General features: G+C 41.7%; 2 protein-coding genes across 4 annotated transcripts; one reads left to right on the top strand and one right to left on the bottom strand.

Moving 5' to 3' along the window:
- Positions 1-1481: 1481 nt before the first annotated feature.
- On the bottom strand, positions 1482-20841 carry LOC144089896 (inositol-tetrakisphosphate 1-kinase-like). Of its 2 annotated transcripts, none has more exons than XM_077621138.1 (11): positions 20527-20841; positions 19924-20089; positions 14162-14186; positions 7857-7982; positions 6542-6659; positions 4002-4100; positions 3513-3553; positions 3272-3437; positions 3018-3085; positions 2758-2920; positions 1482-2439 (listed from the first exon to the last, which is right to left on the bottom strand). In XM_077621138.1, exons 2-11 carry the CDS (start codon positions 20016-20018, stop codon positions 2246-2248), a joined length of 1095 nt encoding a protein of 364 aa, XP_077477264.1. In that variant the 5' UTR covers positions 20019-20089; positions 20527-20841; the 3' UTR covers positions 1482-2245. The 2 variants fall into 2 exon arrangements, with proteins under 2 accessions (XP_077477264.1, XP_077477265.1); XM_077621139.1 differs by lacking the exon at positions 20527-20841 and adding an exon at positions 20159-20478.
- On the top strand, positions 19846-25311 carry LOC144089895 (putative E3 ubiquitin-protein ligase UBR7). 2 transcript variants are annotated; one of them, XM_077621136.1, is made up of 12 exons: positions 19846-20758; positions 21656-21793; positions 22372-22505; positions 22623-22683; positions 22783-22878; positions 22956-23009; positions 23515-23620; positions 23692-23798; positions 23868-24032; positions 24571-24727; positions 24812-24873; positions 24947-25311. In XM_077621136.1, the coding sequence occupies exons 2-12, from the start codon at positions 21686-21688 to the stop codon at positions 25028-25030; spliced, it is 1134 nt and encodes a 377-aa protein (XP_077477262.1). In that variant the 5' UTR covers positions 19846-20758; positions 21656-21685; the 3' UTR covers positions 25031-25311. The 2 variants fall into 2 exon arrangements, with proteins under 2 accessions (XP_077477262.1, XP_077477263.1); XM_077621137.1 differs by lacking the exon at positions 19846-20758 and having other exon boundaries at positions 21431-21793; positions 23692-23786.
- Positions 25312-25313: the final 2 nt, after the last annotated feature.

Genomic DNA, 25313 nt, shown 5'->3' on the forward strand with positions numbered 1-25313 from the left:
CAGAGGTTTGTTCACCTGTCTGCCGTGTGGGAGGCTGGGGTTCGAATCCCGCTCTCGTTTGAGTGATCACTACACTATGTAGTTCAGTAAATGGATGATCCTTTTTTCATTAAAATAAAGACTTAGTCATTTTTTTCAGCAAAACAATTATGTTCCGGTCAGCCTTCGGCTGACCGGAAGACAGTTGGGGGGGGGGGTCCTGGTGGTGTTCGACAGTCGGCCTTCGGCCGACTGCCGACACCATACAGTCGTCGACACCGGGACGTGAACCCTCGACACCCACGTCGCAGGCAGGTGACTAACCCACTGCACCACGAGGCGGCCCGCCTATACATGGTCATTTGGTGCTTTTAATTAAGGAAAGACTGAATGACTTAGTCTTTTTTAATGGCAAAATTGTTCATCGTCCACCAAGATTCGAACCCTTGCCTCCCACATGGGAGGCAGGTGACTAACCCACTACACCACAAGGCGGCCTGCCTTTACATGGTCATTTGGTGCTTTTATTTAAGGAAAGACTGAATGACTTAGTCTTTTTTAATGGCAAAATTGTTCATCGTCCACCAAGATTCGAACCCTTGCCTCCCACATGGGAGGCAGGTTACTAACCCACTACACCACAGTGACTTCTGAAGTGAAGTGATTGGAAGTTATATTTATCCTTTTCATTACCTCAATAAACAATTTGAGAATTTCAAAGAGTGGAATTGAACTCACTCCTGATTTGACTTTACCTCGACATTATTGGAAAGCCTTGACTACACACAGTTGTTTTAGTTAAGGGAAAATGACTCCACACCGGGAGTCGAACCACACCTGCCCACATGGCAGTCAGGTCAGGTGCAAAAACCTCTACACCATCAAGTGGCCACACTTTACCTCGGCATTATTGGAAAGTCTTGACTACACAAGGTTGTTGCTATGTAAGGAAAAAATGATTCCCAACCGGGATTGAACCAAGCTCCCAATTGAGCCAACCCACCACCCTACTTTGTCATATGACTGACACAACAATGTTCTATTCTTTTCCAGCCGAGAAGACAAGTGACAACTGCGAGCTTCCAACCAACTACTCTTCGCATGGTGAGTGGGAGCTCTCCCAATTGAGCTCAGTCCCCAACCCACCACCCTACTTTGCCATAGGACTGACACAACAATGTTCTTGGACGTTTTCGGGGGAGTAAGCCGTAAGTCCAACTAGGACATGAGATCTGATATTTTGAGTAGCACCTATAATTTTAGCAAAACCAAACTTTTACCTGTTTAGTGTACAATTTCCATTGAGTTAGGCCCGCAATTACATAAAACACCCGTTAATAAAATCTCAAAGTCAAAATCTGGAACCCTCAATCAAAACTTAATGACTCGATTACCATTCAACTGCATTCTTATTATTAACCCTTTATAGAAGATTCTTGTCACCCCTTTCCTCTTTTAAGATCAGGGAAAATGGTCATTGTTTTAATGAATTTATAATTATATTTCTTTTTTTTTTAAAGAAAAATAACATTTAGTCAATTAAAAAATAATTCATTTTATTGTGGCCTACATGACTAAAATAATTTCTTTTTAATGAGCAAAAACTCACTTGCCCACCACTATAAAGGGTTAAAGGGTCATGAGAGGGAGTCCAATCACGCAAAAGTCAAACTCACTAGAGTCCAATCCGCTTGGGAGGGGCCAATGAACGAGCATCCGGATTGGACGTCTAGCGCCAAAACAAACCATCCTCACCCAAACCCGCACATTTTCTCTTAAGCAATCGGCGGAATAAATTACGCTCGGGAAAGCGCAGAGGGAAAAAAGATGGAAACTGACTGCAAGGAATTCTGCAGAAAAAAAGGAATGCGTCTTCAGCTGTTAACTTCCAGTCCCCCCCCCTTCCCAAAAAAATAAAAACCCACCAGCAATGGCACTCAAAGTCAACAGCTTATCTCTTGGTTCGGAAAAAAAAAAATCCTCACATCAACGGTGTCAAACACCCGCACGCACGCACGCATTGCACATGTAGTGGCACATCTTCTCCCAGTCTGAAAAAGACAAACAGTTCACATTACAGTACTGCCGAAATCTCGTTGGACGAAAGAAAAAAACGTAAAGGGCGAAGAGGAGGGGGGGGGGGGGAAGCTTTGCAACCAATCATTGATCTGCGCAGGAAAAGGATTAGATATATTATGGTTAACGCCGTAATGATGATGACGATGATTATTCATTGTTTTGTTTTTTTTTCCTGGAAAAGGGGCGGTCACTGCGACGAGGCTTTGGCGGCCATGGCCGACACGCAGTGCTGCTGGAAGTTGGGCGAGCTGCAGCCCAGCCGCGGGCGACGCCCACTTTTCAGTCCCGCGTCGCCGGCGGGGGCCGGCTCGACGCGGCTCTGGAGGACGGCGCCGATGTGCTCCAGGAGGTCGTCGAAGAACTCGGGGACGCCTTCGTAACCTGCCGCCGCCCAAGTCGGGGTGGGCCGTGTGGCAAAAGGCGCATGTTATCGTTTTATCAAGAAGCAAATCACCATTTTGCTACGCTTTGATATTCAAATTAGATATCTTGATGTTGGAGAAAAAATATGCATACTACTGTGCTGCTTTTGTTTACGCTGGCTAGTTTGAGGTTGCAGCACTACTTGATAAAATTAAAATTGGATTTCATATGTATAAGATTTTTTTAACCAATAAAGTCAAAATGAATCATATCGTGATAAGTGATTTTTTTCCACGGTATGGCATTGCACTACATTTTTGGCCTTTCGGAAGTTACCTGGGAAGGCGTTGACGTCGATGACGGCGTGCTGGCCGGTTTGGTTGTTGATGATGACGTCGATGCCGAAGAGGGACACGCCCAGGGCCTGCCGCAAGGACCTGGAGAGTTCTCGGATGACGTCGTCGCTGGGAGGGGGTGACACGCCTTCCACGTTGTCCCTCTGAAAAGAAAGCACGGGCCACCAGGTGGGCTGGTCAACCGTCGGCCATCAGCCGTCGCCCGCCAAAAGAAGACGCCGGCGTCGATTGGCGTCGTACCGAGGTCAAGTCCGAGGACGATTCGGGTTTGGAAACGTTGTGGCTGTTGAAGAAAATGGCTTTCCTGTCTGGGGGAAAAAAAAAGAGACCAAAACACACCGTGTTTATCAAGGGTGAACGCTAGGTGGCGACAAATCACCGTTTTTTAAGTCTTCACAACGCCAATTACAAGCTCATGTTTCAGTGCCAATGCCGGAACGTAAACATAAACATAACGTCTTCGCTTTTTAAAGTGTCCGTGAACGCTGACTTACCGGCGGGCCCGGCGGGGAAATTCTTGAGAGAGGGTCTCTCCACCAACGTGTAGGAATCCCCCACCACAAACACCTTGTAGAGCACGGCGTTGTGGTTGATGAAACTCTGGATGACGCAAGGGGGTTTCACGTCCTTCAGGTCCTCCTCGCTGAAGATAATGGCCATCTGGGGGAGAGGCGTGGCTTATTTTCAGGCCGAATGGGTCATTTTTGGGGGGTGGGTTCTTCATCCTGTACTTACCTCATGGGAATTGGTTCCATGAGCCACTCGGGTTTTGCAAACTGAGGAGCAAAAAAGTGGATCACTCATTAACAGGTGACAACTGTACTTTAAGCTTTTTTTATCATAGATGAGTCATTACAGAATTGGAGGACATTGGGGTGTAGATTTATTTATTTTTAACTAAGATTTTATGGTGGTTTACTGATTTCAACAAGATCGTAAGAGAATAAAAGGAATGAGAGGTGATGGGCTTAGAAGATTTTGAAAAATTACTTCCACACATTAATAATAGGAGAAAATTACTTTTTAAAAAATGATTAAAAATTCTTCAGGCATACTTTTCTCAATTTAAAAACAAAACAACTTAGATTTGATCTGAACGAATGTAAATTTACTCTGAAACTGAACTTTGAAGACATTGAAATCGGAAATGAAAACCCCCTCAACCATTTCCATATTTTGGTTCAACGTCAAATGTCCTCCAATTCCATCGCGTGCGGGACTTACTAAAGGGAAACGTGAGTCCGTGCTTCCGGATGGAGTCCAGCACATCCGGGCTGCACTCGCTGTTGAGGACCATGAACGGAGGAGAGCGAATCCTCTCGTCTGCCGTCGTCACCAAAAAAAGAAAGAAAAAAAAATAGCTGCTATTAAAATCAAGCCTCAAAAGCATTTATTGTCATTTCATCTCACGATCAGAACTAGAAAATATGAAAACATGTCCTCTAATTAAGAGTCTGGAATGATCTGGATCACTCAACAAGCAGGAAAAGGGGCTGACGCCCACCCGGAATGATTTGCGCTCCCCAATGTGTTTGTCTTTCTCATGCTGCAACTATGATTAATTATTAATCTCTGGCATAAACAGGACAACGGCGGCACGGAGCCACGCACGGATTACAAGTCCAAGGCACAGGAACCCCCCAGACAATTTGTTCTCGTGAACAAATCCAAGTGTTTTATCCCCCGCGCCTTTTAAAAGCGGTTGACTTGACAACGGTTTGTGTCAGTGAAAACAGTCCCGGCTATGAAAACGGGACGAGTATACAAAAGGGGAAACCGGAGATTCCACAGCGCAAGACAAAACCAGGCCACGCCAGTCCATTAGCGCTAATGCGCTGGCTTGACTCGTTCGCTCACAACACGGCGACCAATTGATAATACGTAAAAGAAGAGAAAAAAATGCCCTTGGAGTGCTTCCTGCTATTGAGAAGTATTCTGAGTTAAGACTCCCTGGGCTTTTTCTCTGGGTGTCCAAGCCGTTTGGGGACGGCGTGCTCCCTGCTGATAAGGACCAGGAAGTAGGGCCGGGGAATGAATGGACGTTATCGATGACTTGAAGTTATTCGGGGCATATTTTTGGGCTCCTTCCAAAAATTCAAAGTCTTTTCCTGCTGACGTAGGAACCACTCTAGTGAAAATATTCAAACCAGAGGACTAGTAAGTTACAGAAATGGAGAACTTGCTTGAGAGGAATATAGTTCTAATTTAATGGATTTTAATAATAGCCTTGCAAAAAGGATTGTGGGTCCCGGAAACAAATGCCTATTTTGTTATTGTCACTTAAACGTATGTTGGTTCTTGGTGTCGAATCAAATAAAAGATTGTTTTTTGTTGGAGAACTTGTTAAGACCCTGACTGACGTACCTTCTTAAAGGGACAACGCATATACATACAAACTCTTACCGGTGACCAAAAGACCGGCAACCAATCGACCGCACACGGTGTATTCTTTGGGCGGTGCGATTTATAGTCCGAAAAATACGGTAATCATAATAGTCGGAAAAATACGGTAATCATAAGTCGGAAAAATACGGTAATCATAATAGTCGGAAAAATACGGTAATCATAATAGTCGGAAAAATACGGTAATCATAATAGTCGGAAAAATACGGTAATCATAATAGTCGGAAAAATACGGTAATCATAATAGTCGGAAAAATACGGTAATCATAATAGTCGGAAAAATACGGTAATCATAATAGTTGGAAAAATACGGTAATCATAATAGTCAGAAAAATACGATAATCATAGTTATATCAATCGACAGCCTTCTCGAACAGATTCGAATATTCCGAACGGGGTGTGCGCATGAAACATTTTGATTCTGATCAGTCTTGTAATCTGGACAAATGTCTCCAGGTGAGGACAGATTGCCAACTCGCTGTTTAAACAGCTGAACAGGACCGGTTAAAGTCAACAATAGTTTTTAAAATAATGTGGATTGTGAGGGTGAAACACAATGTGCCTTCCCATGCACTTTTCCTCCCAAGCCTGCTGATGGTGTGGTGTCAGATTCTAAAGTCTTTCCCTCCGTGTTTTTGTCTAAAGCAAACCACAGTTGTCAATAAGGCTTGGCATGCAGGGCCAACATTGAAGGAAGCCCGGCGGCGGCGGGCGGGAGGGAGGAAGAGGGTCCCGTGTTTCTCTTTCCCTCTCCGAGCCAAAGAAAGGGAACGGCGATCCCGCGTTACATAACCTCCGCCGTAAATGTTTGGAGAAAAAGACATCTTGTGGAGCTTCTATTTTTAGGCAACGGCAGACGGAGGCGACATGAGAAACGTCTCCGACTCGCGTCGCATCCGCCATGATTAAAATCCACGTATGGCGCCGCAGGAAATGGCGCATGAGTCACCGGCGTGTGTCTACGCCGTGAGTGGGCAGAGAATGACATCACAGGTTCTGCCGATGACTGGAGCGAACGGAGGGAGGGAGAAAGGGAGGAATGGAGGCAAGTTCAGATCTGCCCGCGACAAATAGACGAAGCAACGGGAAAGACGCCTCAAGCCCAGCAGGCGATGATGAAACATCTGCTCGGAAACAGCGAGGGCGTATTTCAAGACAACCCTCCGGTCGTACGTTAGCCGGGTGTCAATGGCGGAAGGGGAGAGCAAAGACAGAGCTCAGGCGGCTAACGTGACGCAGTAGTTTATCGTTTGGAACCGTCGCTTTCTGCTAACATCCATTTTTGTCGTCCAAAATGACTTGGTCCATCCATCGTAATGGTTGAGAATCGACATTTTGATGGAATGAATTTTTGTTCCTACCTTGCATACAGCTTTCTATCCTGTGGATGAGCTGGTAAGACTTGCAGCGGTCCAACAGAGTCCTGATAGCTGGCAGCGGGTCAAGAACGATGGTCTCGGGGTGGGCGTCGATGTAGTCCTGGAAATCACAAAACATACTTCAATAAGTTGGAAAAAAAACAAAGAGTTCGCTAGAATTCTCCTTCAAAATAGTTCCTTGGCAACCCGTTGTATTTTTAGCCACTTCCATGCCCTTTTAGTCTCCCGACCAAATATTTATATACAAATTGGAATATCCAACCAGTCTAGGGTGTAGTCCGCCTTTCACCCAAAAACTCTGACGGTATTGGAAATGAGTTAATACTTAAAAATGAATTGTTTATCAAATAAAAGTGGGAAGATTTCAAGAGATTTTTCTGCCAGTGGCCCTCGAAGAAAAAAAGCTTGGATAGCCCTGAACTATAGCATGAGGAGATTTAAAAGGAGCGTCAATGTAAAACATGCGCATAGATGTCATCCAAACACTGGCATTCCTATGAAGGCTCAGCATGAACTCCCTCTACAGAAAACGATTACATCACAGCGTCCCCGCTCGCTCGACAGTTGGGCACGACGGGGGGTTGCCGGCTTTCTGTAAACGGCGTTCTGTCCATCTTTGCTTTAGTCTCACCTAGGTGGATTTCTTCACCAACCTGAATTTGGTATTTTTTTTCCAAACTTGACTCTTTTAGGGGGTCGTCTTATATTCGGGCCAATACGGATTTTTTGTTTGTTTGTTTTCTTGTTAAAAAAGCATATTTCAAAACCTAAAAAAAGACAATATATGCTGTTTTCCACTTGTATTTTTTATCGTAAATATATTCTTCAAATATATTTACTGTGTTTCCTTGAATGAAAAACAAATAATTGATGTTTTCCCTTTCTAAGAAAAAAAAAGTTTAAAAAAACACTTTGAAAGCTGACAAACATTTTTTGGGCCCAAAATATTTTCTAAAAAATCAAAAATTTAGAAGAGAAAAAAATTGAAATATTCTTTCTCAGATCTTGCCACTTTGACACCTGGGTTATCATCAGCTGGGCATACCTTATGTAAGACTTTCACATAAAGCTAGACTGTAATTCAACAATGTTTTTTTTGTTTTACATCACTACTACCAGCTAAACAAACATTTCAAAAAAGACCACTGGGTAACACTACGGAGCAGTGACCCGGTGTCCAAGGGATTTGTTATCCCCTTTGGGAAGACCCCAACAACGACGAGGGAAAGCACAAAACTGAAAGTAAGTTCTCCATATGTGGCGAAAAGTCCGAGTGTGTATCGGCACTAAACAATACCTGCACTCTTTGCACCAGCAACACAGCCTGAGAATCGTTCTGGTCAGCCTCCAGGATGAGGTCGGTCAGTTTGTGGATGATGACATCCAGGGGACCTTGCTCCTCCAGGGGCTGCTTGAGGTCCAACTATGAAGGAAATTGGCAAACTGGCTTAGAAATCAATCGAGGGATGCACATTTAACTAATATTGGATTTACACTACATGACATATACAGTAATACCTAATAAACAATGAAGGTTTTTTTTTGGCACAAGGACAAAACCCTTGAATGGATAAAATGACCATGACTTATAGGTCAAGGCCATGAAGAGTTTTACATGCAAAATGAAACCAAAAAATGAAAGTGCTGCACAAATTGAGGAACTCAGGTCAAACTGCGGTACACGTACTATTCAAACTTGCCGTGTCTACACCTTGATCACACAAGAGGCAATCGATGTGGCATCATAAAACGCTAGAGATTTTGTAAGCCGAGGGCGGGCCGCATTTAGAGGGACACTAAGTCAATGATTGCGAGAGGTGATGGATGACTCATTATAGCACCATTGTGCTTTCACCTAGGTCTAAAGCTTTAAAACAGCCCATGATTAACTTTTTTTGTAACTTGTGAGCTCACAAAGAGTAGAAATATGCAACAGTAGTTCCAGTCATAATGACTAAGGGAGACTATAGTATTAGGTTAGAACTTTATTTCATCCCATATTAGGGAAATTTCTTGGTTGCAGTAGCAAGACAGACACAAGACACACAAGACATTGTAGACCTAGGTAAAAAAACATGGAGCCAAACACGCTACTATGTAGGCCAAAATTAAAATTAAAATGCAAATGAGTTAATAAATAAAAGTGAAAAAAGAAAATTAATATAAACGAGGGGCAGGTTTTTGTGTGCCTTGGGTTGCAATTGTTTGCCTATTTGTTGATTATGTAGATGCTAATGCTAAGTCAATGCTCACGGTTCAATTTTGCACACGCAAACAGTTGCAAAAATTTGCATGAAACCAATAGTTATGCTTCTGTGTGAGTCTTTCATTTTTTCGTTGCAGGGGGTGCTGAAGCCTATCCTGACTAGCAAACGGCGGTAGGCTGGGAACACCCTGAATCGGTTGGCAGCCAATCACAGCACACAATTTTCAGTGTTCAACCAGTCATGTATATTTTTTGGAATGTGGAAGGAAAACAGAGTAGCCGGAGAAAACCCACTAAGGCACGGGGAAAAGGTTGGAATCGTGATACTGGGACGTCTTCATCCATCCTCGTCTTATACTCGGGGTGATTCAAGGCCAAATATAATCTCTTAGTCAACGGGCAAAGGCACGCCAGTGCGAATTAAAGTCTTCCTGTACGTAACGAGAATGAGCTGGCTTTGGAACTGCCACCCAAAAAACCCAGCGGTAAAGTCATTGACGTGCTGCTAAAAGCAGAAATGTCAACCGGCGTCTCTGCGGACCCCTCCGGGACGGAGAGCTCGGAGGGCGCTGTGCTCGTGATGGACAGCACGGAAAACACACTGGCTCCTGGGGGGAGAGGCTAGGTCGAGGCTAATATATTTCCAGCTTTGATGTAGCCGTGTAGTCGCACTCATGGGAAATAAAACATTTTGCCAGAACACTGGGGACACAGGTCGCCGGAGGACTCCATTTTTCAACAGAACCTAAAACGCAACAAAGTAAACCCTAGCAATGGGAAAAATGTGCTCTTTTTCCGTGGCTATCGTTGACCTAAAAACGGGAAAGCCAAAAGCCGCTGGTAATTTGTCAGACGGCGGCACGAAGCAGAATTCTCACGGGTGAGGTCGTTACCCGAGAGACGTCTGGCTCCCGATTTGATCTCAAGCGTGGACTTTGACAGAAAGCTCAGATGGTGATGACAGATGCATTTAGTTGACACTTTTGCACTTGACGTCCCATTGTGAGGGAGCTAAACATACGGTCTAAAAAGGGATCAACCTAAAGGTCATCATCCTAAAACTGAAGACCTCATCCCTACAAAAACTGGGAGCTCCCAATTTTGGATAATCGAAAAAGCCTCCCAATATTCATCCAAAGTCCATTGCGCTTTTTGGCCTCCACCAGAAGAGGCGCCATTTTCACCCCAACTAGTTAGAAGTAGTTTTACCAATTTCGTCATACACAACTGAGTATGATGACAATTAGGCTTTTGTCAAGTCAATGATGATGACAAAGCCGATTATTAAGTCTAGTAGAACATATGAGATTGTTAAACTGTCAGATATCTGGAATAAAAGATCTAGCATTGCGCCAATAGCATTTTGATGTATTTGAGGGCCATACAAAATGATGTGGCGGGCCGGATTTGGGCCCCGCCCCTCCACTTTGACACATAACCTACTAATCTCTCATTTGGGCCCCCATTGCACAATCAATAGCGACGATGACATCATTATTTTTTTTACATTTGCATTTCTTGCAACACTTGCTGCCTAATAAAAACATGAACTAAAAGAACATTCTTTGGACAGCCATGATTTACTGCAAGTGTGAATATCAGCTTTCCGAAGCCGAGTGCGTTAATCGCATCAGCACGGAGATACAGACAGGCTAAATGTACAAATTTGTATAATGATAGTCTTCGAGAGCTCGGAGGCAAAGAATCGCTATTGATTCGCTGGTGAAAAATACCATGGCGAGGAGAAAAGCGTAGAAATGCAATAATGGATGTGGGCAAAAAGCAGGGACTAGCGCCTGAAGAAACAATTAGGTAAAAGTACAAAATAAACAAGGACAGACTCTGTTTTCTGCTGTGACAATCCTGGTTGGATGTATTAAAAAAATGCAGGGTTTTCCCACGTGCAAAATTTAAAATAGTAAGTTAATTCCCAAGGGTTCCTCTTTTCCAAAAATAAAATCCCTTCCCACCGGAGGACGTCACCGTCAATTCTCGAGAGAGTTTAAAAACATCTTGGCCGTCACTCACACGGTCAGACGTGCCCACTCCACCAGGATTGGCAGCGTTAATTCAAACAAGAGTCACTCTGTGTATTTAAAAAAAAACATTTTTTTCTGTTACCCCCAAAATATTGACGAATAAACTCTTCCTCAGAAACTTTCACTGTGATTAATTACCCGCTTTTGAGCGGATTTCTCAAAATATTTGCAGTCTTGCAAATGCAAAATATGCATTTTTGACCTGAGTGTCTAGTTGAAGACAACTATAAAGGTAGTAAAGTGTTACACAGGTCTATCTATTATTCAATTATAGATAATTATATCAATAAAAATAGAAGAGTAAGAAAATTTACAATTAAAAGCAAGCTGCATGTAAGCATTTTTTTTATCATCGAAGTTACATCCCTGTCTAATTTGACATTTTTTTTACACTTTGTACTGTTTGTTGACCATTTAAAAATGTTATTAACTAATAACCTGTACAGCTAATAAATGATATACAGTGGGGACAAATACAGATTAATGTACTGATCTATGCATCTATTTTCTGCACCATTTATATCCACCAGGGCCACGTTTGAGCTGGTCTGTTCTGAACTAGTCATCACACAGTGTTACCATAAATACAATTAATTCATCCTAAAATATACAAGACTGACTTGTTATTACTGGGATTAGTCAGCCTGACCTCCCAGACAAGGTTGCGTAAATAAACGACTTTTTTTTATACTCCAAAAAGTTTTATTTAGCAAGGACATGTATGTTAATCTCACCTCAGAGGATACTTTACTGAAAGGGATAGATTGCAGAACTTGTCGTACTTTTCATTGTGAAATACTGTGGCAGCCAACGTTTTAGTTTTTCCCAAGTAATTGAATCGTTTTATCGGAAAATGGTTAAAACGTGTTGCGTAAGAAATGCGCCAACACTTCCGATATAAGCCTACATTTCTTTTTACCGTCCGACCAATGGGTGAGCTGAGTGTGTGGCCAATGAATTACCGTATTTTCTCGCATATAAGCTGTATTTGTCCTAAAGTACTTTTACATACTAACATAATTTTGAATAAATGTATAAAAATCGTTTATAGACACAGTACTGTGCAGGGCCACAAAAAGGAAGGTGCCCCCCCCAAAATGCACCATTGATTAAAAAAAAAGAAAAACAGCCGATGGCTTTTGGAGCACATAATTCACCAGAGAAATCGGAGAAGACGGCTTTGTACACTGACTTGTGTAACAGGGCTGAGGCATTACAATGCCTGTCATTATCTTCCCTTGTGATGCGGCCATTACAGTACACAGCGCCCAATGGCATTGGGTGAATCGTATCCAGTAGTGCAAACACTGGTGTCCAAGGGTAAAATGAGCTTCTTTTTTTTATCGCCACGCTTCAAACGTCAGGTAAAACACCCGCATAAATAAACCCAGTAGAGAGCTAGAAGCATAATCGGAGGCAATTGCATATTAATATTGGGATTATTGCCAGGGGGAAAAAAAACCTGGCACACTGGGATACTTTGATGGGAGAGAAAACTAGGATCAAATTTGCTTTTATTTTACTGACAGGCAACTTCCCGCGCTGAGCTACGAGGATTATCTGGTATTGAATAGTGACTATCCGACTAATTGTGCAGAGTGCACTTATGTAGAGAAACGATTTGTCGTTTTTTTTTACTGCCCGGCACACAGTATGTTTTAATTTTAACCTTGCCAGGAGGAGAATTGATTTGATCTAGTGCAAACAATAAGCAATCACATATTTTTCTTCGCACGCGAGGCCAATTTCATCTGATTCTGTGATCTAGATTTCCGATCCGATACATCGGAAATGTACTAAGGGAAAAAAATTGCGCATCCAAATGTCTTTTTACCCAATTTGAACAAGGCAATCAAAAGTTAAAGCCATATTAGAGTGTTGTTAGTGTAGTTCTCTTTTTAACTCTAAAAAAAATAGGTATGCAGACACCAAAATCCACTTAACTTTTTGGGCCCGGAGGCATGTACATAGACTCTCCTAACATGAATAAAATTGGTTTAAAATACAAGTGAATAGAAGAAGAAGAAAAAAAAGAATTGAAGAAAAAAGGACACTCAAAAAAGGAGAAAAACCTGATGAGCAACTGCCTGGTTTTATAAGACTGGGACAATTGTGGTCAGGAGAACAGAGTAGGAATGCTTGAACAGATCTGGAAAAGCGTGTTACTCTAAACAAATATCAACAAGAGTGTCGCAACTAAAATCTTCCCGCGCCACAACGGCATGGAAAAAAAAGGACAGGTTTAGCCTTGAAAATGATTTTGTGTACACAGCCCCAGGCCATTCAAATTGGATAAATCACAGCGTTGAAGAAAACATTTGACATTGACAGCAACTCACACAGGAGCGAATTTTGCTAAGATGAAAAATGTTTCTGTCATCATTTGATACATTTTCACTTTCTAGATTTCATGCCACAAATGTGACATTTTAGAGTGATTATCCCACGTTTTTTAATGTGATAAGTTTCACTTCCGTGTAGGACGAAACAAAGCAAAACCTTCCGGTTTCCATTTACGGAGCTTTGTGTGCCTTCTTTTTGTGTCTTATCAATCCTAGTTATTTATTAGCTATAAAATCACACATTTCTTGTATGATACTGTAAGATACTGTACCGCATACCTGTCAACCTCTGCCGATAACTGCCCTTATAAATGATTATGATCCCCCTTACAAACACCGTACGGTGTTTGTAAGGTTTTTTGGGGGTTTGTAAGGGGAATCATAATCATTTATAAGGGCAGTTATCGGCAGAGGTTGACAGGTGTGGTACCGTATGCATGCATGTACATCTATATGTATGTATATGTGTGCTTATATGTATGTATGTGTATGTATGTATATATGTATGTATATATATATATATATATATATATATATATATATATATATATGTATATATATATGTATATATATATATATATATATATATATATATATATATATCAGCAACACGCTTATTTATTTATATATTTATTCATGTATTTATTTATTAACTTACTTATTACCTATCTATTTTTGTCTAAAATGCCTTTCCTATTTCTGCATCCTCACCCTCTTGCTACTGTGACAACGAAATTTCCCGAATACGGGATGAATAAAGTTATCCAATCCAATCCAATCCAAGACAAAAGGCTGTGTGAAAAGATTTAATAGTTAAAAAAAATCTTCAGAGGACAAATAATCTCAAAACAGCATAATTAGCTGTTTTTTTTTTACGACATCTTGTTTCTCCATATCGGTATCATGTCACATTACGACCTGCCGTTGAACATTTAATTGCTCGTGTAGCAAACTTTGCCCCAAAGTAACAAAAGTGTATCATATTCCACCAACCAGAAGAAATATATGAACTCACCTGAATAACCTCTATCCCTCTTTTCCTGCAAAATAAACAAGGTCAAACATTAGCCAGATAAATGAAACAGTCCATAACACAGTCACATAATGACAGTGGAATTTAATCAATAATTATCACTGATTAAAAATACCTTATGTGATGTCTCACTGCGAATCAATACAGCCTGATTAAATATTTCCACTTTTCCACCAGCGTGCACATATTATCGGATGTACAGTTAAACCTCATTATAAAAAAAGCTTTCTCGTTACCATGACACGTGATGTCATCAATTGAGAAGGGCAGAATTTCCGATGAATCATCCAGTAAAGAGAGATTACTAGAGCAAAGTAGGACAGTTGCAAGGGCAAAGGCAGCCCCCGCACCCTTTTAGAGCCGAGGAATATTTTACTTATCGGCCGTACTTTAAATTAAAGCTCGTTGCTTAGCGACCGGCTGACTCACTCCAAGAAAAGACTTTTTACAGTGACATTTCCTAGCGCTAGGCTAGCCACATCAAAGCTGTATATAAATTAGTGAAGGACACAAAAGTAAACACACAATTACTTGGACAGTATTTTCTCACAAGGACAAAAAAACAGTTTAGCGTTCGGCCTTGTCCATCCATCCATCCAAGCCTTTTTTTTTGGTTACATCACCATGACAACAGCAGCTCGGCTATTCGCCGCTACACAACAATGTAGACATTTAATACTGCAGCTGCTGGCTCATTTCATGCACTGTGAACACGCGGTCGTCAATGGTGTCACGTCATCTTAAATATGGAGGTCGACCAGAGAGCTGCCGACGGAATCTGGCAAGCCGGCTTCGCAAGAATGCGACGAAGCACGTAGGATTTGATTGCGAAAGACGTTATCGTGCATCTATTGACGATTGCCTTTGGCTTTTTGCTGCCTGGCACTACAAGTGGATAGGTTACAAAGTTTAGTGGGTGTGTCAGTGCCCTGAAGGAACCCGTTTAAACAGCCAGCAGATAACAAAGAATGCCTGTTACGGTAATTCCACACTAAATTAGTCTGATCAGCGTCCTTCAACCATCCAAAAATGATAAACAGTCCCTCTACTTACAAAATTAATTGGTTCCAAGACGTTTTTTGGAAAATTTTGTAAGTAGAGATGTACTTTATATGCAAATTCTCTCATTCGTTCCACAGTCCTCACACAACTACCAACTAAACCCTTTACAATTGGTCAAATTCAAAACAAAATAACAGTTAAGGAAATGTATTTACTCACACTAAGAGTTTGATCAGCGTCCTTCAACCATCTAAAAATGATAAACAGTCCCTCTACTTACGAAATTAATTGGTTCCAAGACGTTTTTTTGAAAATTTCGTAAGTAGGTGTACTTTATATGTAAATTCTCTCATTCGTTCCACAGTCCTCACACAACTACCAACTAAACCCTATACAATTGGTCAAATTCAAAATAAAATAACAGTTAAGGAAATGTATCTACTTTTTGGGGGATTTCGTAACTTGGAACTTTTTCAATTTGAATGGGAGTCAATGAGAAGTTTTTTTGTTGGGACAAATAAAGTTGACCACAAAGTCAAATTACTCCATAAAGTCTGATGAGTGATTTATTTTTTCTTCAAAAGGAGAAAACAAAAGAATTTGTAGTTGGAATAGTTGAAATCAGACACACACAAAAAACCCAAACTTTAGTGTGTGTCATTAAATGTTTTATGAAGCACACAGTTTGAGCTTGAAAGGGATTATTTCGAGTTGAAATGTTTCAGAGAAAATAGTTTTCATCTAAACTGGAAGAATGGACTTCATATTCAGACGTTTTTCAATACAAAATGGTGCGTTTGATATTGTGAAGACATTTTAGCATGGTGGATGATAAACTGGCATAACTCGTGTGCTTTACAGGCAGTTATCCATTCTCTGGTAAGCGGAAGAATAAAACCCATAAGTGAGTGGGTGAATCCATTTGACTCATTTATTGGCCGACAGAACAAAAGTCAAATGAAATATTGAAACCACAGAGACCACTTAATGTTGTTTTCTGCACCGGGAGAAATTGGCAATTCGAATTTTTGTTATCAAATGTACAAGCAGTGTGGACTTAATGGATCAGCTATTTTACAACCTGGTTATGAGCTGGGGGAGGTTTTGAAACCATCGCATACGCAAGGACGGCAGCCTATGCTTAAGATTCTATCGATTTAGGCAAAAGTTTTCGACTTTGGAGTGTGTGCCATGCGACAAAACGGGGAGAAGCCACTTGCTTTTTGTCATTTCTAGCAAAACGTGGCATTCTCTCGTCGTTCAATTAACATCACGTAATTTTTTGGTGCCGACTGGCATATTACGGCATGGCAATTCCAGGGATAGTTGAGTAAGGAACTCCTGCTAACACTAAATACAGCTGATGTTGGCATGTGAGAGTTCTACCGACGATGACTTCCATCTTTTCCTTCCTCTTGAAAATGACTTTTCATTTCTGAAACAGCGTCGGAGGAAATAAATGTCAGTTTAAAAAAAACGAGAACTATGGTAAATGCTGTGAGGCAATCACATGTTGGGTGTTGGGGCTTTCCTTGAAATCCATTATTTCTCAGGCTAGACTTGGTCCTAACCCACCAAGGTAAACAATGGTTCCAAGTCAGGAGCAACTTGTGGCTGCTTGGGAGTTTTAAAGAGATTAAAAATGTTTTGAGGATTACAGTGTGGTAATCTGCGCTGGCTCATTCGGGTCACTTTGTGAGGCAACAAGTCTCTAGCCCACAGGTGTCCAAGTGCCGTCCTGGGGGCCAAATCTGGCCCACCGCATCATTTTGTGTGGCCCGGGAAAGTAAATCATGAGTGCCGACTTTCTATTTTCGGATCAAATTAAAATGAAGAGTATAGATGTTTAGTAAATTTCCTGATTTTCCCCCTTTTAAAATCAATAAATGTAATTTTTTAATATTTTTTTTCTATGTTTTAGTTAAAAAATCATTTTGTAAAATCAAAAATATATATATAAAAAACCTAAAATAAACATTGCATTAGATCTATAAAAAACTGAATATTCAGGGCTTTTAATCAATTTATAAAAAAAATCTAAATATTATATCTAAAATGGTCCGGCCCACGTGAAATCAAGTTGACGTTAAAGCGGCCCGCGAACCAACACGAGTCTGACACCCCTACTCCAGCCCCTTAAACACTAGATCTGGGTTGTCAAACATCCAGCCAGTAGGGAACAAGCGGTTCGCTGTTGGGTCCGATCTGGCCCCTGGGGCTATGCCAGCTTAGCTTACAAAATCTTCCATCACAAAGCTCCTCCCCTAGTGCAATAATTAAAAAAAAAAACTTAAAAATACCAACAGGTCAACAGGAGCTGGCTCTAGAGGTGACTGTGGAGTTCCCATCAGAAAGAGTAGATTTAGCCAAAGCATTTTCTCTCTTCGTACATTATTAAATAAATCAAAATCAAATTCAGTTTTTTGGCCCACCAACCCCACTGAGTTGGAAACCCCTGCACTAGACCCACTTCAAATCACTTGATTTGCATTCATTCTATTGACCATTTGGCAACACTCAAAGCTGAAGAATTATTGCTAAAATTGCACCGGGGCATGTTTCAACAATGTTATTCATTGCAAATGACCTTATTCTAAGGTCACAAGTGCCCGAGAAAATCACATCCTAGTTCTGGCAACTTACATAACAATTCATTCTGTTGACGACGGATAAGATAGAAGATAAAAAAGCATTTCTTACATCTTGCATTGCAGTGACAGGCATGCACATGTCTCAGACCCAAATATTAATATTATTATTATATGCTTAGCCCCCTGCGTCAATCGTGTGTCTTAATGATTGGAATAACATTCCTTTGAAGAGTTGTGCAATAGTTTTTGGGGTAAAAATGACATCATGCTAATGTTCTTTAGACAGCATTTTAGAGCAGAAAAATACCTCAAGTAGCACAATAGTTGGCTCCAGTTGCTTCAATACACAAATGACTTTTGAAAAAGACTAAAATGAATGACTTCAATATGATTGCAATTTCCAAAGGTGTCCAACATTAAAGCTATATTAAAGGGTTATGAGCGAAAAAACACATTTTATTGTAAATCAGTTGTGCATCACAAAATAAGGTTGCGAACTGGTTAAGTTCCAATATTTGGTTCTCAAAAATAAATTGATATTTAAAAAAAAGTCTATTGTGATAAATTGAGCTATCTTGATTGTGTATTTCTGGACTATAATGCACAGTTTTTTTTCCCCCTGTGTAAATGCATAGTGTAAAATGTACTGTTTATGTGTAATTTAAATTTATGTAAAAAAAAAATTAATGCAATATGATGAATTCAGCTCTCTTGATTGGAATTTCCTTGACTTTTCTATTGTTGCTGGACATTTTCTCTTTTTTCTGCAAGTTTATTTCACTAGTGTAAATTTAAATATATAGTACGGTACTTTATAGGTATTTTTTGTAATACAGCTACATGCTAACATTTATAACACAACGCCGATCTGGCTAGCTTTCATATTTAATGGAAAATATTACAGTTCAACAAGTATGGAGGACTTCCATATCAAACATGAAGTCATTTCTGACTTGAGCACTTGATACGTTGAAAACATACACACAAACATACACACACACTGGCCTTGCACTGAGTGCCATGTCTCAACAAGCTCCCACTTAAGACATAACAAACACAACCTTTGCCAACCAAAGGCTTGACTTTCGTATTCCACCTGTGCATTCATGCAAACCTCAAAAATGTTTCTGCTCTGACAGAAGGCGTGCACGAACACATTATACCACTAATGTTGATTATTAGTCTAACAATTACAGTGCCGACGACATCAGTGACACAAATTAAGTAAGTCAATATTAAAAGTAGAGTTGTAATTTTGGGTCATGATGAATATGTCATTTAATACAATTAGAAAAAACTTTTTCCAACAACAACATTTTTCATGAACATATTTCTTAAAATTGTCGGCAAAGAAAATGTTCAAAATAATTGATTCCGAGTCTGATTTATTGACTGTTTTGGTCCATAACATGCCAGGTAATAGGCATTGTTGTTGATTTGTGATTTTCAAAGTAAAAGCAGACATTTGCAAAGGCCTATTTTTTTCATTTTTTTTTAAATGAAACCAAGAAAATCTGTCTAATTTCATGCAAGACTACATCATTGAGAGAATGTTTGCTCCTCATGAAGGGCTGAAGGAGGAGGATTTGGACAGGTTTAATATCAACAATCGCTCAAAATAATAGGTTTGGATAATTGGTAAATTACTGATCTGATGCAACCTGACATGATTGGCACCAAAGTGCATTGCAAATCTAGAACAACAAGCATTCATACCACAAAAAAATATTACGAGAGTGCTAAGAAAACAAGCAAATGCCACTGAAAAGCGATTTGAAACTAAAATATGTGATAGGTGACCTCCTTGAGCCTAAAAATGTACATGACTTAGATTGGGTTTTTTGACAGTTTTAGATATCCAATCCATTTTGACTCCGGGGGGTCAACGAATTAATGTGAATTGGACATCTAATACCCTCAATGGTAGTAAAAGATTCACACCCAGCCCTCCCGGGTTTATTGAAATGGACGTTGGTTGTTATCAATGACATTCAATGAGATAAATACTGAGGGGACTATAAAAATCTACAACTTTAGAATACATAAAGGGTCAACATTTGAATCACTGTTGAATTTTGAACAATTTGGAAGCCGACGGGTGTGACAGAAGAGTGTGTGTTGGAATTTGATAGCTCAAATCCTGCCTCATACCTGCACAAATCGGCAAAAGCTTGAAAATTCAGCTTCTTCATCTTCTTCTCGCTGAGCCAGTAGCCCACTCTCCGGCCTTTTAGGAAGGTCTGCATCTCCAGCGAGGCTCCCGGATCCACAAAGGATGTGACTGACTCGGAGCTGGCTGACTGGATGAGGGATCGACCTACAAAAAAACAAAAACAAAACAGGAAAGCTGTGGAAAGTCTCTCATCACAACAACCCACTCACCCACCAGAACGGGCTCTACACCGCCGCGCTCTCAATCCTGGCCACCGATCGCACGTCTGTCAAGTCCCGTAAAATGACAACCGAGTAAAAACAACTCCAGCACCCCTTGGCAACGTGACACATTACGATGAGCATCAGTCAAACTCATGCACGCGCCCCGATCGAGCTAACTTCACTTGCTAATGTTAGCCGCCTAGCACGCTAAATGCAAAACGACGGCACGCGACGAGAGCGCCGGCGATCTGCGACATGCGTAGCCGGCGTGAAAGCGTCGCTTTCCGGGCATTGGAAAGCGCGTTGGCCCGGACGCCGGCAAAGTGCCACGGCGGTGAATAACGCTTTGCGACGAGGCGGCGAGGAGAGCTAACTGACCCGATCTGGCACTTTTGGCAGTCCGCCCCTGATTGGAGGTCCTCTTCAGGAACTAGCTCGGGTACTTTCCCATTCTGGGCTTCGCGGGCCGCCAGATGGAGGAACGGGAGAAGTTTCCAGGCAAGGTGACAGTTGACAGGCACGGCTGGACTCCCGTGGCGATGTTGCTGGTGTTTTCTCCCCCCGTCTACGGCTTTTGCTCTGCTGACTGACTGACTCAGTGAGCGAGAGAGTGAGTGAGTGAGGGAGTGATTGCACACACCCAGGATCCAGGAGGCTGCTGACGCCTCCGCGTACTGCTCGGATATTTCCACTTCCTATATGAGATTGTGTCAATTTTGTAGCACCGATCGTGTTAATTCTTTCGTTAACTCGCCCACATAACCGAAATCATCGATAATATGTGCTAAAAATCGCACTGTGTTTAAATGAAAAAAAAAAATAACTACTGAAAATCCAAATTTCCCATGGTACGTAAAGCATCCAAATGTGGTTTCAGAAGTTGAGCCTGTGGTTCCTGTTATTATAATTGCAGAATAGAAATTGTGTAGACCAGTGACTAAAGCACCCATTTTACGGGGAAAAGGTCACAGAAATTTCATAATTGTCTGAATAACTCCGGGTAACACCATTTTTTGTTGAGTGGGGACAATTGATTTAAACAAATTGAACTAAAGAATTAATTTTCTATCAAAAATATTTTTAAAAACAAATATAAACACACATATATTAGGGATGTCCCCGATACGAATTGGGTAGAAAATATAAAATCAATTTATTTTAATTAGCCTTTTTTCTTTAAGTATCACTGCATCGCTGCCATTTTACTTTTATTTTACCGTCCCACATCACTGCTGGTCAAATAAAACACAAGTAAAAATAAATCATGTAATAGCGCCCCCTGTTAGATTTATTTTGCAACGCGCATCCAAACATCCCAAATCATTCTAGAACCAAAGCAAACACGTCGTCAATAAAACAGCTTTAACGGTGTAAAATCCCATATAAAAATCAACAAAAGTATACGTTGAAATAATTTGGAGAAACCAACTCTGACGTCACTTCCGCCACGTGTTTTTTGGCTCCAAACTCCCGCCCGGAACCGCAACATTGTTTATCCTGAAACTAGATCACATAGAGATCACTTGCACCCCCGATTATGGCAGAGACAACGCACTCGGACGATTTTATCCCAGACGACGAAGACGTGAACAATGCTTTGTGCGTTCTGGCTGGAAGTGACCCAGAAAACTGCTCTTATGATCAGGTAAGAAACGTGTCTTTGTCTCCCATTCACGCACAAGAACAATGTGGCGCTAATACCAATGAATCGTCGCTTGAAATGCTCCAGATAAGCGATTATATCGACAGTCGGACAGACGATCTTTTCTTCCCCACGTCTCTATACTTGCATTATAGACTCGTTGTCTTATATTGACGGCGTTAGACGTCCAATCCATTTGGATTGGGGGGAACGTTCGTTCATTCGCTGCCACCCTTCCAGTTCAAATGGATTGGACATCTATTAGTGGGAAAATCACTTGGAGAGTGGCTGCCATTTATGGGGATAGGCGTCCAATCAATTTGAAGTGGGAAAGCTGGCAGCGATTGAACATTCTTCCCACTTCAAAAAGATTGGACGTCTACTAGCGACAAACTTGGCTACCATTGACGGTGATAGACGTCCATTCATTCGCTGCCATTCTGCCACTTCAAAGGGATTGGACGTCTACTAGTGATAAACTCATTTAAATTCACAGCAGAGATGCAAAGGGAATAAAAGAAAGGACAAAAAAACACAAAATTGGACGTTAATGAGCGTCTTTTGCATGTTTTTGGTTGCAGGGCTACGTGAAGAGACAAGCCGTGTTCGCCTGCAACACGTGCACGCCCACCGCCGCTGAACCCGCCGGCATTTGCCTGGCCTGTGCCAACAAATGCCACGATGGACACGACATCTTTGAATTGTACACCAAAAGGTGGGAATCGTGTTAAACTCTTGCAATTAAAATTGAGCAGATGCCGATAAACTACAAATTGCCAAATATCGACGTCGATCATCAGTCTACTAAATCGACTAAATTTTCTTCCTACAGAAACTTTCGCTGCGACTGCGGGAATGGCAAGTTTGGGGATTTCCACTGCCGGCTAACAGCGGTAAGGATATCCTCTCTCTCGTCACTGAACGTTTTTGGCGAGCGTCTGTCAAATTGGACTCAATTCAACGATTGTATTTATTTCTCCGTGCAATGGCAGGCCAAAGATGAGGAAAACGCCAAAAATGTTTACAACCACAACTTCGTGGGTCGCTACTGTTCGTGCGACCGACCGTATCCCGACGCCGACGATCAGGTGCTGGCGCCGCTCGGCTTCGAAACGGCATTTACATTTTTTTGTTGTTGCCGAGGCTGACTGTTTTTTTTCCGCAGGTCAACGACGAGATGATTCAGTGTGTCGTCTGCGAGGACTGGTTTCACACCAGGGTGAGTAGTGGGTTAAAAAAAAAATCTGAGCACTCTGAAAAATGCAACTTTTTTTTTTATATTCAATACCACAGATTTTTTTAAGGGCATCGCGATCACAGATTTTTGCATGCGAGTTCGAGTTGCCAGATTTAAAAAATCTGCCAATGCCGTGGAAAGTTATTAAGGAAGGGATTTTTTTTGTTTTGTTTCAATAGTGTAAATATAATTAATCATGTATATCAATCATTTTTTCAAATTATTTGATTGTTATCTGAACTCAATAATTGCCGAGCAGTGAACTGGTTTTTTTTAGGTTTAAAAAATGGAAAGATTTGATTTTTTTTTTTTAAGTTTCATTTTCTTAAAGAGGCAAAAAAACAAAATATTCCTTTCATATCTATCATCTTCATTCAAATTAGCATAAGACAAAGTCAAAGCACACAGTTCACTTTTAGGGGCCAGATTGCCGCAATTTGAAGGGACGCCTAACGCCATCAATGTGCGTTTCTCTGCTTACGCGCAGCATCTAGGGTGCACGGTGACCGAGCCCGAGGAGCTGCAGGAGATGGTGTGCGAGGCCTGCGTGGACAAGGCACCCTTCCTACGGACGTACGCCGCTCACCTTTCAGGTAATCCTCCCTCGTGGGCCACCAAAACCAACAGAAGAACGCCTTCCTCACATCCTACGTGTCCTCTTCAGTTCCGTCCGAGGAGGACCGGGAAGTGAACGTCACGGGAGAAGAAGAATCGGGCGAAATCGAACAAGGGCCTTCCGGCCATCTTCAGGGACAAGAGGTCAAGGCATTGGTGAATTTAGGATTGCAAAATCCACAGTTATGCATCAAGCCGTAACTCACCGTGTCGTTTGTCTTTTAGGCAGCGGCAACCGGCGGCTTCCCTTGTAAACGAAGCCGCCACGACATGAGCGAGGCCTGCAAGCTGAGGGATCTCCAGGCCCAGCAGGGGCCCCCCGCTGGGCGGGGGGCCGTCTTCTTTCCGTCCACTTGGCGCTGTCAGCTCTGCACCTGCACAAACTGCAAGGTGGGTCACTTCAATCAAACAAGCCGGGAATCCAATCCAAATGTCAAAAAACGTTTTTTTTTAGGTCAATCGATCAATACTAAGAAAACAAATGAAAATCAATGAATTACAAAATATTTTCAAAAGGCAGTTTATTTTTGGCCCAAAAAGTCGACATAATGGCTGCCAATGACAGCGCTAGACGTACAATCCAAAATTTGCTCATTCACCGCACGCCAGTCACAATGGATTTGACGTCAATAGCAGTCAGTTAATTTTGCATCAGTTGTTTTTTGAGCACGCACTTTAGAATTCAGTTTTTGCAGCCTCCTTGTCGAAAAAATGAAATTCTGTACCTACAGTATGAATGATCTGTCAGGTAACCCCCTGGCAGACCACTTCCAGCCCACGTCCCGTACATTTAACACCCCTGATTTAAGTCATTTAATTGCGTTTCCAGAAGAAACGTCTTAAACTTTGACGCTCTTGGTTCCCACAATAAGTTTGTTGTATCAAATGAATAGAATGGGTTTTTTTTGGTCCTACCTGTGGTCCGCAGAGGGCTTACGTGGGCGCGCAGGTCCACTTCCTCCTGGACGAATCCGACTCGGTCCTTGCCTACGAGCAACGAGGCCTGAACCGACCGTTCGGGCAGCACCCGCTGATGGCCGCCACCAGTTCCATGGACAGAGTGCAGCAACTGGAGGTCATTTACGGTGAGACCTCCGTCGTACCGTACATTTCCGTCAATACGTTGACATTTGGACGGTCCGGCTAAACGGCGACATTCCTATTTTTAGGTTATAACGAGATGATGACGTCCGTGACTGCATTTTTAACCCAATGCGCTGCTGAAGAAAAGGTAATGGATTGGAAATGTTGGTCTGAAATAGAACGCCGTCCTCATTCTTGCCATCCATCCGTCTTCCCTCCAGGTAGTCACAGCGGACGCTATACGCCAGCTTTTCGAGGAGCTGCACGCCAAAAAACGGCGTAGAACCAACGCTGCTCACCAATGACTTTCCCCCCGGTGAATAAAAAAGGGGTCTTTATGCTGCAACCAATGAATCTGGAAGAAATAGCACCAATGTTAGCTCATTTCTTTTCAAGAAGCCTTAACTTTAAAATTTACGGAGCACCAGAAAAGAACGAAAGAACAATTTTAGTTGTGTTGAGCTCCGTAGAAATGTAACAACAAGCTTGTTAGTTGTTTTTTTTTTGCACGTGACCTGCATTACATGCTACTAAATGTTTACCTTGTAAAATTCATCCTGTTTTAAGTAAATGCTTGCCACTGGAATG

This window comes from Stigmatopora argus, chromosome 15, assembly GCF_051989625.1.
Source record: "Stigmatopora argus isolate UIUO_Sarg chromosome 15, RoL_Sarg_1.0, whole genome shotgun sequence".
NCBI classification, from domain to species: Eukaryota; Metazoa; Chordata; class Actinopteri; order Syngnathiformes; family Syngnathidae; genus Stigmatopora; species Stigmatopora argus.